At 40.4% G+C, this 13354-nt stretch overlaps 2 protein-coding genes across 2 annotated transcripts in view; both read left to right on the top strand.

Moving 5' to 3' along the window:
* Positions 1-1536: 1536 nt before the first annotated feature.
* FGG (fibrinogen gamma chain) lies at positions 1537-6835 on the top strand. Its single transcript, XM_008635652.2, has 10 exons — positions 1537-1660; positions 1750-1794; positions 2214-2397; positions 2504-2597; positions 3570-3700; positions 4337-4470; positions 4605-4789; positions 5459-5736; positions 6080-6249; positions 6613-6835. Exons 1-10 carry the CDS (start codon positions 1589-1591, stop codon positions 6625-6627), a joined length of 1308 nt encoding a protein of 435 aa, XP_008633874.1. The 5' UTR covers positions 1537-1588; the 3' UTR covers positions 6628-6835.
* A 6067-nt stretch (positions 6836-12902) lies between these two features.
* FGA (fibrinogen alpha chain) overlaps positions 12903-13354 on the top strand; it is a 7224-nt gene continuing 6772 nt past the window's right edge. Inside the window, exon 1 of the mRNA XM_008635650.2 lies at positions 12903-13009. Within this exon, the coding sequence (XP_008633872.1) occupies positions 12959-13009 (51 nt within the window). The 5' untranslated portion in view covers positions 12903-12958. The remainder of the gene's footprint in view (positions 13010-13354) is intronic.

The raw sequence follows: 13354 nt of genomic DNA, 5'->3' as shown, positions 1-13354 counted from the left end.
GCAGCACCAGTGAAGCAACAATAAAAAACACAACAGACAGACTTCTACCCAGTTCTATTTACTTTATTTTCACTCTTTAGGAAACAGAAGTAACCCTGTAAAAGGTGGAGCCATGTCCTATTTCTATTAGTAAGGTCAACAAGAGCACATTCTGCGCATGGCTCTCGAAGTTAATTGATACCAGATTTGAAAAGACAAACCTTTAGCATCGGTCATCCTTTGGAAAAGACTTCTGGCAGCCTGGCAGCTAACTCACGGTCATCGGCAGAGTTACTGGAAAGCTGACGCTCGGAGGAACAATGCTTCAACCTCACATAAGTGTCCTATCAGTTTGATTTCTAGCATCTTAAATGCTCACATTTCCTTCTGGCAATATGTGGGTGGATCTCTGAACATGATGGGAACCTACTATTTGACCCGATTTGACCAGATGAAAAGAGGATATACAGGTCAGGAACTCTCCATGTTTCAGGCCGTAATTATATCTAATTTTCTAATAACCTGGGTCCTATAGAATGCTTTTATTTCCATGTTTTAAGTACCTATTAAGCCAAGTTGAAACATTGATCCTGCTGTACAGAGATGAAGTAATTTGCCTGAAATCACAAAGCTGACTCCAGTAACAACAGATCTATCAATGAGCCCCAGTCTCACCATTCTTCTCATCATGTGGTCAAACATGTAAGTGAGTCAAAAGCCTCATTCAACATTGTCTTATCACACATTGTGCTGTACAAGCACAAAATCAGGCTTTCTCTGCAGAAGCCATAGTTTAGAGACCAGGTTTAGGTCATGAGTGGAAAGGTGTTAATGCTCCCAGTGCAGATAGCATGCAAAAGGACATACTAAAATAATTTGCCTGGAACAAAGCCCATAGCAGAAGACAGGGCTTGTCAGCACTCTTGTAGCTGTATTGAATAAGGCAGATACCAACAACTTTAGTTCCCCAGGAAGGAAGCATTGACCAAAGTCCCTGGAATGAACTCACTGTGTTGAAGGACAGGGAACATTCACACTTCCTTTGCCCATGAGAAATACCACAGACTTATTTCCCAGATATGCTGCTTCATACCTTTCTCTGCCTCAGTTTTGTCATCCATAGAATAGGGAAAATGATGTTGAGTCTCTTTGCAAAACACATAGAGATCTGCATGAGGAAAGGCCTATGTAATTGCAAAATACAATTTATTGTTAGGTTATTGATAGTTGTAACACATAATTCAGATACTACTGTGGGTTTTCCCTGTGCTATTAAAGTGAAACTTCTGCCAGGCCCCATCACAAAGCGATGTGTGAGTTTCATTACACTTGTGACTAGGTTTAGCATCCCCATGCCTTGTCTCACCTTCCTGCCTCCCCCGAGACCTGGTTGGAGCAGAGAGAGGCGACTATAGTGGGAACCAGCTTCTGAAAATGGGAGGAGTGTATGTGCAAATTCCGGGAATGCACCTCAAATCCCTACCCCACCTCTTCCCACCACCTCCCAGTGCCCGCCCCCAGCTTCAGCCTGCTGCCTTAAACTGCTGCCTCCCTGTGCTAGGTTGAACATTCTCAGCTGCTGACTGCACAACCCAGTGGGACAGTCACGATGGGGCTGAGGTTGTGCAGCTGGGCTTCCCTGGGGTCTCTCCTCTCCCTGCTCTTTTCTACCAGTGTGGCGGTAAGTGAAGGATGTTTAGGAAATGTGTTAGCACAGAAAGTGGTGTTGGAGAAAAATCCACTAAAAATGGCCCTCTTTCTTCTCTTCAGTATATTGCTACCAGAGAAAACTGCTGCATATTGGATGACAGATTTGTAAGTACCTGAGCAATTTCCTTTTATCTTAAGAATGTAACTAAAGCTTTCCTATGCTGATTATTAACTACCATTATCACTTGAACTTCATCATTGGTTTCAGTACCTATTAGGTGTGCTTTGTTTAAACCTGTTATTTATTGATAGCGGTATATGCTTGATGAAGGTGTACGGGAGGCTGTGCTGTGGATGAAAGCACATATCCAGCAGATGCTACAATAGTAGCGTGCACTGTTTTCTTGCTATGTGTGCACTTACTGTGAAAGTAAACTGTCTCTAAAAAAGTCTGCTGCAAATGCCTGCCCTTTTTTATCCCTTATCGTTTGTGTCAGCAGTGTCTGAAAGTTCCTCTGCCCAAATATTCCGCTCTGCTTTCTTTTCCCCTGAAACATTGCCAACTATTTCTCTTTACTCCTTAGGGTAGCTTCTGCCCAACAACTTGTGGCATTGCAGATTTCCTTAATAAATACCATCCTGCTGTGGATAATGACCTGCAGGAAATGGAGAGAACTTTGCAGCGAATTTCTAACTCCTCAGTAACAACAGAACATCTGATTCAACACATCCAAGGCCTCTATCCTTCAGAAAAGCAGACTTTACCAAGTGAGCATATAAAAAATAAGTACACAACTGAAAAATATTATTTATCTAGTTTTCTTTTTAAAATTTGCCTAACTGCAATTATTTTGTACTTTTGTCTGTTTTACAGATTCAATTGATGATTTTACTCAAAAGTCCAGGAAAATAATGGAAGAAATTATGAGATATGAAAACACTATACTGTCTCATGAAACTACTATCCAGTAGGTATCTTCCACTTCTTTTATTAGTGACAATACAAATTGTTTTCTTTCTGTTCTTTTATCAAGTGCCAAAAAGGCTCTCTCAGAAAGGTTTTTTGTGCTCATGTGGACAGTTCTGCCCACACTGCGATTAGTAGCTGCCTAGCAAGACACAAAAGGATCATGAGGATCTGATACTGAATTCTCTGCTCACCTGGATAAACCATTAATTGTGCAAGAAGTGCAAGATAAGAATGTCATGAAGCCTGGCAATATTTTTATTTATGTTTCTCCTGCTGTGCCAGCTATCCCTAAAATCTTTTTCATGACCTTTGGAGGTCATGTGTTTTTGCTATCAAGCAGAGTATGTGGAATGTTTGTGCACTCATTCACTCTGGCCAATTTTGCTGCATATATCCATGAAAATTAGCTCAGTTACATAGTTATAAATCATAAGTAACTATAAACTCAGTGGTAGTCTTTTATAAGATGACATTGAAAATAAAATTGAAAAACATCATTAATGTCTCTAAATCTTAAGGATATGTTTTTTGACCCGAGTGTAGAAAGATCTGCACTTCAGTGACGTTTGCCAAAGATTATTTAGGCATTCTGACACTTACAGCAGTTTATTTGCAGCAGTTATGTTTTACAAATACATCCATAACTGAAGAGGAACAGTTTATCATTTACTTCAGGAGAGCAAAGTAAAATTTTCCATAGAGTTATACTCGTACAGTAATTACTGGTTAGAGTTTTGCTGATTAGAGTCAAGTTTTGCATGTGGTTAAGTTTTGCATGAGCTTAAGCATGTGCTTTCCTATTTTGCCTGTCCTTAACTTTAAATATCAGTGCTAATAAAGGCACCCCATTTTACAGGGGTGCATGTAGCAGCACGTTAGATACATGAGCTGTGTGTCCAGGGAAATAAATGTGTATTACACACTCACAAACGGCAGATACAACAACCCATTTTTATGTGTCTCTGTCCAGACAGTTGACAGATACACATATAATGAACAGCAACAGGATCACAGAGCTGAAAGAGAAGATTGCCCAGCTGGAATTACTCTGTCAGGAGCCGTGCAAAGACAGGGCTGAAATTCAGGAGACAACTGGAAGAGGTGTGCAAAATTATTCTTGTGTGGTGGAGGGTTAATTCAGCTACAAGTGCTGCTGCTTGGCATCACAGCAATGATTTATTGTAATCTTATGGGTCATAGACTTCTGTAAAGAGATATAAAATTGCAAATTATAAATACTGTCAGTAAAAGTTAGATGTTTTGCAGACAAGGTGTTCAAGTGGAACACAGTTCTTGCTTGGCCTTTTTGGCCAAAATACATTATCCCAAAATGTGCGCTAAACATGAGGGACATGAGTAGAGTTTCCACAGACCTGGGACAAGCAGAAGATAACTCACTATCACATTTCTACTAAGCCATGTGGGAAAAAAAAAATTATTCCATTAGGTCTGAAAGTGTCTTTCTTTGTTGCTGTAGAAATCAATGCAATGACTGTGTTTTACACTGCTTAAACTCTACATGAAACTAAATTCATCTTCATCTTACACAAGTCCTGTGACCCTCGGTAGGACTTTTTATGGCAATGACATTGAAGTATGTGGACTAAGCAGCTAACTTTGCAAGAACGGTATTTAGATTCGTTTCATTTCTTGCACTAAGAAAGTTACAATATAAATAAATGTGAGGATAGAATTGTAGCTAGATTGAAAATGATCTTTTGAATATCTTTACTTCAGATTGTCAAGACATTGCAAATAAAGGTGCAAGGAAAAGTGGTCTATACTTTATCAAGCCTCAAAGAGCCAAGCAGTCATTCCTGGTCTACTGTGAGATTGACTCCTATGGCAACGGCTGGACAGTACTACAGAGGGTATGCCACTTATGTATTAATTCTATAAACCAACTTACTGCATGGGCACTGTTTTTATTTACCTACATCCTATACATATCCTTTTGACTGAGATTTTTATTTTTGCTTCTGGTGTTCTTGGTTTTTTTCCCCAGAGACTGGATGGGAGCGAAGACTTCAGTAAAAATTGGGTTCAGTACAAGGAAGGATTTGGACATCTGTCTCCAGATGACACCACTGAGTTCTGGCTGGGCAATGAAAAGATGCATTTAATAACTACACAGTCCACTCTGCCATACACCTTACGAATAGAGCTGGAGGACTGGAGTGGCAAAAAAAGGTATTTGTTCATGATGCTTCTGAAAATGACAGCTTAAAACCTACTGCTCCCACTGCTGCATCAGTTTGTACTGATAAAAGTTTGCTCCTAAAAAATTATGAACTCTCAGACCAACTAATGTGTGCATGGAACTGCTTTGTCTCCTGAGCTTGTATCTGTGACAGCAGTCACTGGGTGTGATTTGTTGCCAGGTACACGTGCCTGTCAGAAGGCCACATGCTGTCAGCACTCATTTATTAGGCTGAAAGAATTTGTTTCTTCTCTTCAATTTTCTTTGTCTTACATATCTTATGGACCACATGATCATTTTAAGTCCCTTCCAACTGAACTATTCTGTTCTTTTTTTTAATTTCTATTGTGAACCTGGGAGATTATATATGTATATAAATATATATATGTGTGTGTGTGTGTGTGTGTACTGGTAATGTAGATATTTCATACATCACTGAAGGCTAGTAGTCAGAAAACATGTCTGATACTGGAGCACAAAAGTTGATTGGATGTGTGTCACTGAACTGAGCCCCACAGTCACATGAAAACAATTCCTTTTAAAATGCTAGGATGCAATAAATGCCTTTTCTGCAGTTTTAACACTGATGTATTTTTCATTTGTGCATGTGCTGGGAATGCAGCATGCTCACACTCAGCATTTTTGCCCTTTGTTCACAGCACTGCTGACTATGCTGTATTCAGAGTGGGAAGTGAAGAAGACAAGTATCGACTGACTTACGCCTACTTCATCGGTGGTGAAGCCGGGGATGCCTTGGATGGATATGATTTTGGAGATGACAAAAGTGATAAATCCTACACCTACCACAATGGCATGCGGTTCAGTACCCATGATAATGACAATGATAACTATGAAGGCAACTGTGCTGAGCAAGATGGGTCTGGATGGTGGATGAATAGATGTCATGCTGGCCACCTCAATGGGAAATATTATATAGGTAAAGTGTCTTCTAAGTGCTTATAATCCAGGACACCACATTTCAGTGACAAAGGAAAACGAGTCACGTTTGTAGAGTACACTTTGCCTTCTGGATTTTCCAAAGCTGGCATAGCCCATTCTTTGCAATAATTGTTAACACCAGTAGTAGGAATTTATGACTGCTCTCCATTCCAAAGTGGGAGAATCAATCCTGAGAGAAGCAAAATGGGGAGAAAGGCATTGAACAGGGTCTGTTAGCACACCCAGGGATGCCATGGAGGTGTCAGGACCAGAAAAATGTATGGGCACAGTAACTATTTTAGAAAGCAACCAACTGTTTTGCTCCAACTGATGTTTTTTAGGTGGTGTGTACACATCAGAAGATGCTGGTCCATCGGGATTTGACAATGGCATTATCTGGGCAACCTGGCGTGACCGGTGGTACTCCATGAAGAAAACTGCAATGAAAATCATCCCATTCAACAGACTGTCAGTAGATGGACAGCAGCACAACTTAGGCAATGTCAAACAGGTTCGACCACAGGGCCGAGGAGATATTTAAAATGAACACAGAATATTGTAATCATTTCAAACACTGAGCATGGACAGCTGAAGTTAAGCCCATTGCATCTTAGAGAAGTTGGCTTTGTTTACCATTTTGACACAGAAGTATTTCTACTTTGATTTTAGTATACCTTCTGCTTTACTGTTTCTTTTAATGGATGGATAAATGGATAGTGTCATGATCCGAAATAATCCCTTGCCTTTGTGTATTTTAAATGCTACATTTTTAATTCCCAACTAATACAACTATGTATGAATACCACTATCAACATGTCATCATAGGCTTCTTCCATTAGAAGAACATTAAAATACTCATTTCTTTCTGTTTTAGGTTGGAGACGTGTAAAGGACGATTTGACAAAGACCAGCCTGAACAGGAAAAGCAAATCTTTTCTGTCTGAGACACTGAACTTACCAAACATTACACAGTGCAGTTTTGACTGTAAAACAACATTGTGAGATGCCCAAACGTCTTCCCTAAGCAGTGCTTATCTCTGTGGATGGTTATTTTTTCTGTATCTGTTCTCAATAAATTTTTGATTATTACAGAAAAAGTCTGAGCTTATTACCTGTGCTCTACAGATGGCCAAACAAGACAAAGAAAACTTTTGATGGTTGGATCAAACATACTTGATTCAGTCATTCCTGAATTTCACACCAGTAGTTTCTGCTCTTTGTTTAAAGGCATGTGTTGGACCTATTTCCCCATAAATGTGACTTGTTTCCATAGGTTTTCAAGTTTTCTAATAAAGTTGTTTGGTGACATAGATCAAAGTACATGGCAACTTGAAAGTGGCCTATTTTACTGCTGAAGACTATTTAACTTAGCTTACCACAAAGTAATGAATATATTTTCTATTGGGATGTGCTAGGTAGTGTCAATGACCAAGAACAGGTATTTTACTCCAGATCATGCATATTGACTAGTTTCTCAAATTTTACTCAGAATAAGTTTCATTTGCTATATGACACATCGCAGTACACTGTACAGCCATTATTCCCACATACCCCTCTTTTTTTTCATAAATATTTAAAAATTACTCTAATATATTCAGTGCCATGCAACCAAAAAATGTTAATATTTGCAGCAGAAATTGATTGCATTTTACTTGCTTTTTCTTTCTCTGGATCTGGTAATAATTTGCCATGTGATCCACATAAGCAAATTCACAGCACAGATCATGACCAGCAAAGAGTTTGCGATGCCGTCTGAAAGTACCTGCTCAAAATCTGATTAGTGCATTTGAGGGGTGTATCAGCAAACCAAATTAGGTTTGTGGATAAATCATTCAACAAAAGAAATACACTCAGAGCTAGAAACTATCACTATTTCAAGTTGATGCATTAAGAAGTGAAATAGGAAGTGTATCCTGGTCTTTATTTTTAGCTACTTATGGAAGAACAGAAGTTTGCCTGGTATTTCTAAATAGCACATTCAAGTGCTCTATCATAGAGACAGAAGGACATTGCACTGATAAAAGAGACCTTACAGTCAGTTCATGCTGCCTCAACAGTTTTCCAGTTTTGATGCCCAGATGTCTGGTGAGGCTGGTGCTGAGCATCTTCCCTGGATCTGAGTCTCCACAGCATGATAAACTGCCTACACCTCATTTTTATTAAGATTTTCATGTAGTTGAATTTTTACTCTTGGGCCAAAATCTAAGAGGAAGGCAGATTTCTCAGGAGTAGGTGAGAAGAAGGCATCATTCACTAGGGTCAGGTGGGGTTAACAACAGCTTGAGACGAGGGATGGCCCCTCCACACCACCGAACTGGTGTATTCACAAAACTGTTGCACCCGTGCAACCAGCCATGCTGCACAGCTCACTGCCAGCCTTGACACTCAATTTCTCACCAAGCAAAGCAGTTTTCCCGAACATTTTGTGCTGCAAGACCTCTCCCATGGCTCCATGTAGCTGAAGCAGTATGTGTCGAGAGGCTGGAGAGAAGGATGCAAGGGAAGGATTGGCAAGCCCGCTCTCCTCCCTGTTCTGCAAACAGCCACTTGAGTAGCATTGGTTGAGTCCCTTCCACTTCCTGTGTTCAGTTTATACCACCTATGATATTACTTTAAGTTGATATTATTTATATATTTGCAACATGGTTTAAAAAATATATTCCTTTCACCTCTGTCACTTTGATACCTGTATTCATACTCTGCTAGGTCAGAATTGTTATTGCCTCTCCTGGTTTAGATTTTGGCTGCAATTTACAATTACAATTACAATTGTAATCTGTAATTACACACATTTCATGGATATGAGCTAGTATTTTATGGATTGCTCACCATAACTAAAATCAGCTTATTCTTCCAGTTGGTTTGCTGATTGGTATCTTCAAGTTTTCACAAATTATTTAAATCTCTGGAGAGGAGCATTTGCTGCAGTGGTCAGAAGGGTCAGAGTCAGTAAATCCAAGAAGCCTGATCTTTAAATGAAGTCCTATGCCAGAGTTAATCAGAGAGTCTGCAGCATCCCAGCCCACAGTTGTGTTCTCTGGGCCCTGAAAGAGATCTGGCAAGACTCATGCCTCTGGAAGCTCCTTCCTATGGTGTCCAATCCCCTGTCTACCAGAAAGAGGCCTGAAAAGACCTCCTATTTCTTCTAACTCTTAAAAATAGAATAATACTCTCAGTATTAATTTTGGCAAGCAAGTACATTGCAATTGAACTTAATGCCCCTATTTTGTATACTGAGAGCTCAGTATATTTCTCTTTTCTAAATAATTTTTTATCATACGTGACTGTCAGACCATAGCCTATAGTAAAAGTTACCTGTATTTAGAAAAGTCTGTACCTGTCAGTTTATAGAAGTTTATTAAAGGATTTGGTGGCCTTTCTTTCACACCTTGAGCTTGCAGTGACTCTTCCAAAGACCACTGTAGCACAAAACAGAGGAATCTCACCCCAAAGGCAAAAAAAAAAAAAAAAAAGTGAATGAGGAAGAGATAGAGGTAGAAAGAATCAAATAAAGTGGACAGACTGGAGGACTTCTGGTTTCCTCAGTTCTGGGACATGGCATGGGGAAAATGTGGGACAAAGTGCTGGGATTGACTAGTAATGACTCCAAAAGAGTTAGGTAGTCTGAGGAACATACGAAGAGAAAGTGAACATGAGAGCTGAGTCTGAAGGAGAATGGAGTCTAAGACAAAGCATCCAGAGAAGGGTCATGAATGAGCAGGTAAGAGGAGCAGAAGGCACCACTTGGAAACTGGTGGTAGGGCAGGGGACACAGACAGTGCTGGGCAAACAAGGTGAGGCTCACATCTAGGGCACACAAACCACAGCTAAAACCCAGACTCCCCGACTATTACTGTGGCATTCAGCCAAGAGCAGGGCAGATGAAGTAGTGAACTGCACTTCTGTCCTTTGACCCTGAATTAAAGTAAAATCCAAAGTTTATCTAGCTCTTGGCTTCCAGCCTTTCAAGCAAACACCGGCAGAAGTGACTGAATGATTGCAGCATGAAAGCAGAGGTACAGGCTGAAGGTCAGGCACGGATTCAGCCCTTAACTGTAAAGCCTGAGAAGCTCCTCCTTCACCCCAGCTTCCCCCAGCAGTTCCCTTCGCAGCAAGCAGGAAACCCCTCTTAGCTTACCTAATGTTTATGATCAGATACCAACTTTTTTCCAGTCCCTCTAGCCTTGGTGGCTGAGTTTTACTTGGACCAGAGTTAAGTTCACTGTGTTTGAGTGTCACCAGAGAGCTGTGCCATCCCTCAGGGTCAGAGGAGGTCTGGAACATGCTACTTGCTGTGTCCCCTGTTAGCCTGGTGACCAGTGCCTGGAACACCACCTAGCAAATTGTCACATCCTCTGTCAGCATGGTTGAAAAGGCAGAAATTCTTTTGCTTTTTGTGCTCTTACTACTATTGATTTTTAAGGCCTTTTAAATTACAAATATAATATTAAGGTATTATTGATGATCACAAAATCAAGCTCCTACAAACTGGGAAAAGTTAGAACCAAAGTGACATTTCACACCTGAATTATGAAGGATGCTTTAGTTGTTGCATGATTTTAATGCATATAGTTAGCAAGACAGGGTGGGGCACAGTGGTCTCTTACTTATAGCTGATACCCTGCAGAATTAGGTGCTATTCCTGCCCTGATCACCCAGCTCCTGTGGGGCCAGAAGCGAGACACTCACGTGTCTTAGAGCTGGCTGCTAGCTGTTCCTCCTGAGCTGCTGTGCAGGCACAGGGAGGCAGCTGCCAGCAGTGGGATCTGCACATGGGGTGTGCTCTGAAGACTTCAGACTATCAAAACGGATCCCAAAAATTAATAACTACTTTTTGACTTAACCTTCTCACCTGGTTTCTGCAACTGTGAAAAGGGGAAAGTCATGGCCGGGGAATGAATGTTTGCAATGTACCATAGGAAAATCCTTGAAGCTTTGAGCAGTCTGCAGAGCATCATCCTACAATGAAAAGAGTGTACAGTTCTGGGCAAATACTTGCCTGTGGAGCACCATCCCCATGCTCAGTGTGAGGCAGAAGGGGTTCAGTGGAAGAAATATCACATGTGATCCTGTGGTAAAGCAGGGTCCATGAGGGTATGCACAAGGAGAACCCACAAAGTTGCACCTGCAATTCTTGTGTTCCTGAGCATGAAGATCACAAGATTGTGTGATCAGACTTTTGTTTTTATTTTAGAGGCAAAAATTTAGCTTTTTTGAGTTTGAGTGGGACATTCTTCACGGACCACGGTATATTTTTGATGAAGCCCATTTTACTCTGTTCTGTGAAATAATTAATCCTAATCCTGCAAGATTTCCTCCTATTGTGTTGCTTCCCTCCTTTAAGCATTTAATTGCCCTCCAGGGGTTTTATAGTTCTTTTACAGAACTGCTGCAACAGAGAGAAAAAAACTGTGTAGGACTTGTAGTAGGGAAGCACCACTAATCCTCTGAAGTTAGCAGATGTTGGTATATTATTATCTGGTTGATTATCTGCTTTGAGTCCAGGAGCTGCCTTATGTGCCTTTATCAACCAAACAATACTTCCATGGCTGCCTGACCTTCAAACTGAGCAAAGATAATATGTGATGTGTTTGGACATTTGTTGATGAAGTTAGTTGGGCTCTCTTGTTGCTGAAATTAGAAGTTTGTTGCAGGAGGTTCAACAGAAGACATCTACAAAGCTCTTGCAGGAAATTTAATTAAACAAAGCATCTTGTTTCAGAATGCACACACGTAAAATAAGATTAAGCATTAAATATAACAGAAACCCTTTGTCATGCAAAGCTCGATCCTGGAGGTGTAGGTGTTAATCAATGTAATACCATTGTACTGAGCCCTTCTGCTACCTGAGGATATGACTTGCTATTAGTGATGTTAGTATGAGTTAAGTTAGGTTCAAGAGGGTTTTCCTAGACAAGAGAAGCATGAAATTCAAGGCCAGAAATGGGAGGAAACAAAGGGTCCAGTTCAACTTCAGTGAGCTTCAGGTGGAGAGGGTGCAAGCCTCCTGAAGACAAAAAACATGAGGAAAAGCCGAGGAAAGGAAGTCAAGACAAAACCTGTGAGGCGGTTGAAATGCATCCAAAGCTAAAATCGGCTCTTTTGAGTTTAATGTGTTTTACAGTGTCCTAGCTAAGCTTAAACCTGTCCCTCTAAAGCAGAATATGCACTCTGTAGATGATGGAGAGTCTTGTGAATGTCATTCAGTTTTAAAATGCCAAGAGAGTTGTAGTTTTTTCAACTGACTATACCCACATTTACTCTAGCAAAGTTTTTTTCTCATTCCTGCTCACTGCAGTGAAAGCCTTTGAGATGGGCAGCATCTTTCAAGTGGCTGACAGCCACGTATGCCCTCCTCAGTAACAGTAAGGCTTGTTACAGAGCTCACAGCACCAGGACATTATCATAAGTTGCCATACACAGACTATGCCCAATATAGAACCAATCAAGGAAAAAAGACTCCTTAGGCAGATTTAATTATGCATAAAGTCTGTTCTGGGACATTTTCAAGTACTCTGCTGTGCTCTTCATAAATTCATATTTTAAACAAATCTGACTTGGGAAAAAGTATAATATACCATTTGTGTAAGAGACAGTATGGTGTTAAACACATCATGTATTACACAAATACCAGTAAGATCCAGTTGTATAAACTGATGCAAACTGGGCTCTGCCCTCCTCAGGAATTAATTCTGGTTGATGGCCACATGGTCACAGGTAGACTGTATCAATCTTTCTTAGACTAGCACTTATTTTGGAACATCCAGTGTATTTCACAGCAGCAGAACACAGTCACACAGAAAGGGCAAAGCAATGACCCCCTTTTTCAAATATCAGCTCTTTGATTATGCAGCTAAATGCCCATCCCATTGAGTGTGTGTTTTCTGGCAGGTAAGCACTGCTGGATCCTACCAGTGCTGACATACATCTTTGCTGAATGTCCAGTTACAAGAAACAGTTTTAGACAATTTTTTTCCTGGAATTCTTGATGTTTCCTGCATGTTGGTGTTGTAGAAACTTATCTGGAGCAAATAACACCAGAAACTTGCGCAAGAGGCCTTAAGTAATCACCAAAGGGGGAGGGGGGCATTTGGCATGTTTTTTCTACAAACAGAGGAGAGCATAATGATTAATCTCAGGTTTGCATCCAGGTTTAAATTGCACCAAAAAGACTGGCAAAGAGCATCCTTTCAGTCAGAGTTCTTGCTCTTCTCCTGAAGATGATACCTGTGAGGATCCTCTGTGTGTTCCTATGCCTCAGCATAGCCTGGGTATGAGTTTGATTCTTTTTGTATCTTTCTGTTTTGAATAGTAAGCATTTATTTAATGTTCATTCATGAGCTAGATAAATTTTGTCTGTCACCTAGCTTGTAAAATTCAATGCACACATATATGCAGCATCTTAGTGTAACCACTTCACTGATGAAGTTTCATCAGTATTCTTGAGTATCCAGCTCTCTATAATTTTGCTTAACTTGGTTTTGCTGAATCTGCCTGGCTTCAAGAGCAGCAAAGCATATCCATTACCATGAATTCAAACATTCATAGGTGATTCTCTCAGTCTTAAACGTAACTTGCTGCATGCTAGTGGCTCCAGCCATTCAGGAATTTACATA

This window comes from Corvus brachyrhynchos, unplaced genomic scaffold (genome assembly GCF_000691975.1).
Source record: "Corvus brachyrhynchos isolate BGI_N302 unplaced genomic scaffold, ASM69197v1 scaffold175, whole genome shotgun sequence".
NCBI classification, from domain to species: Eukaryota; Metazoa; Chordata; class Aves; order Passeriformes; family Corvidae; genus Corvus; species Corvus brachyrhynchos.
This window is presented reverse-complemented; position numbering and strand designations above follow the sequence as displayed.

Coding starts and splice junctions, on each gene's coding strand:
- FGG (XM_008635652.2), top strand. CDS start 1,589: ATGGGGCTGAGGTTGTGCAGCTGGGCTTCCCTGGGGTCTCTCCTCTCC. Junction 3,701..4,336: donor TCAGGAGACAACTGGAAGAG/GTGTGCAAAATT, acceptor TCTTTACTTCAG/ATTGTCAAGACATTGCAAAT. Junction 4,790..5,458: donor GACTGGAGTGGCAAAAAAAG/GTATTTGTTCAT, acceptor CTTTGTTCACAG/CACTGCTGACTATGCTGTAT.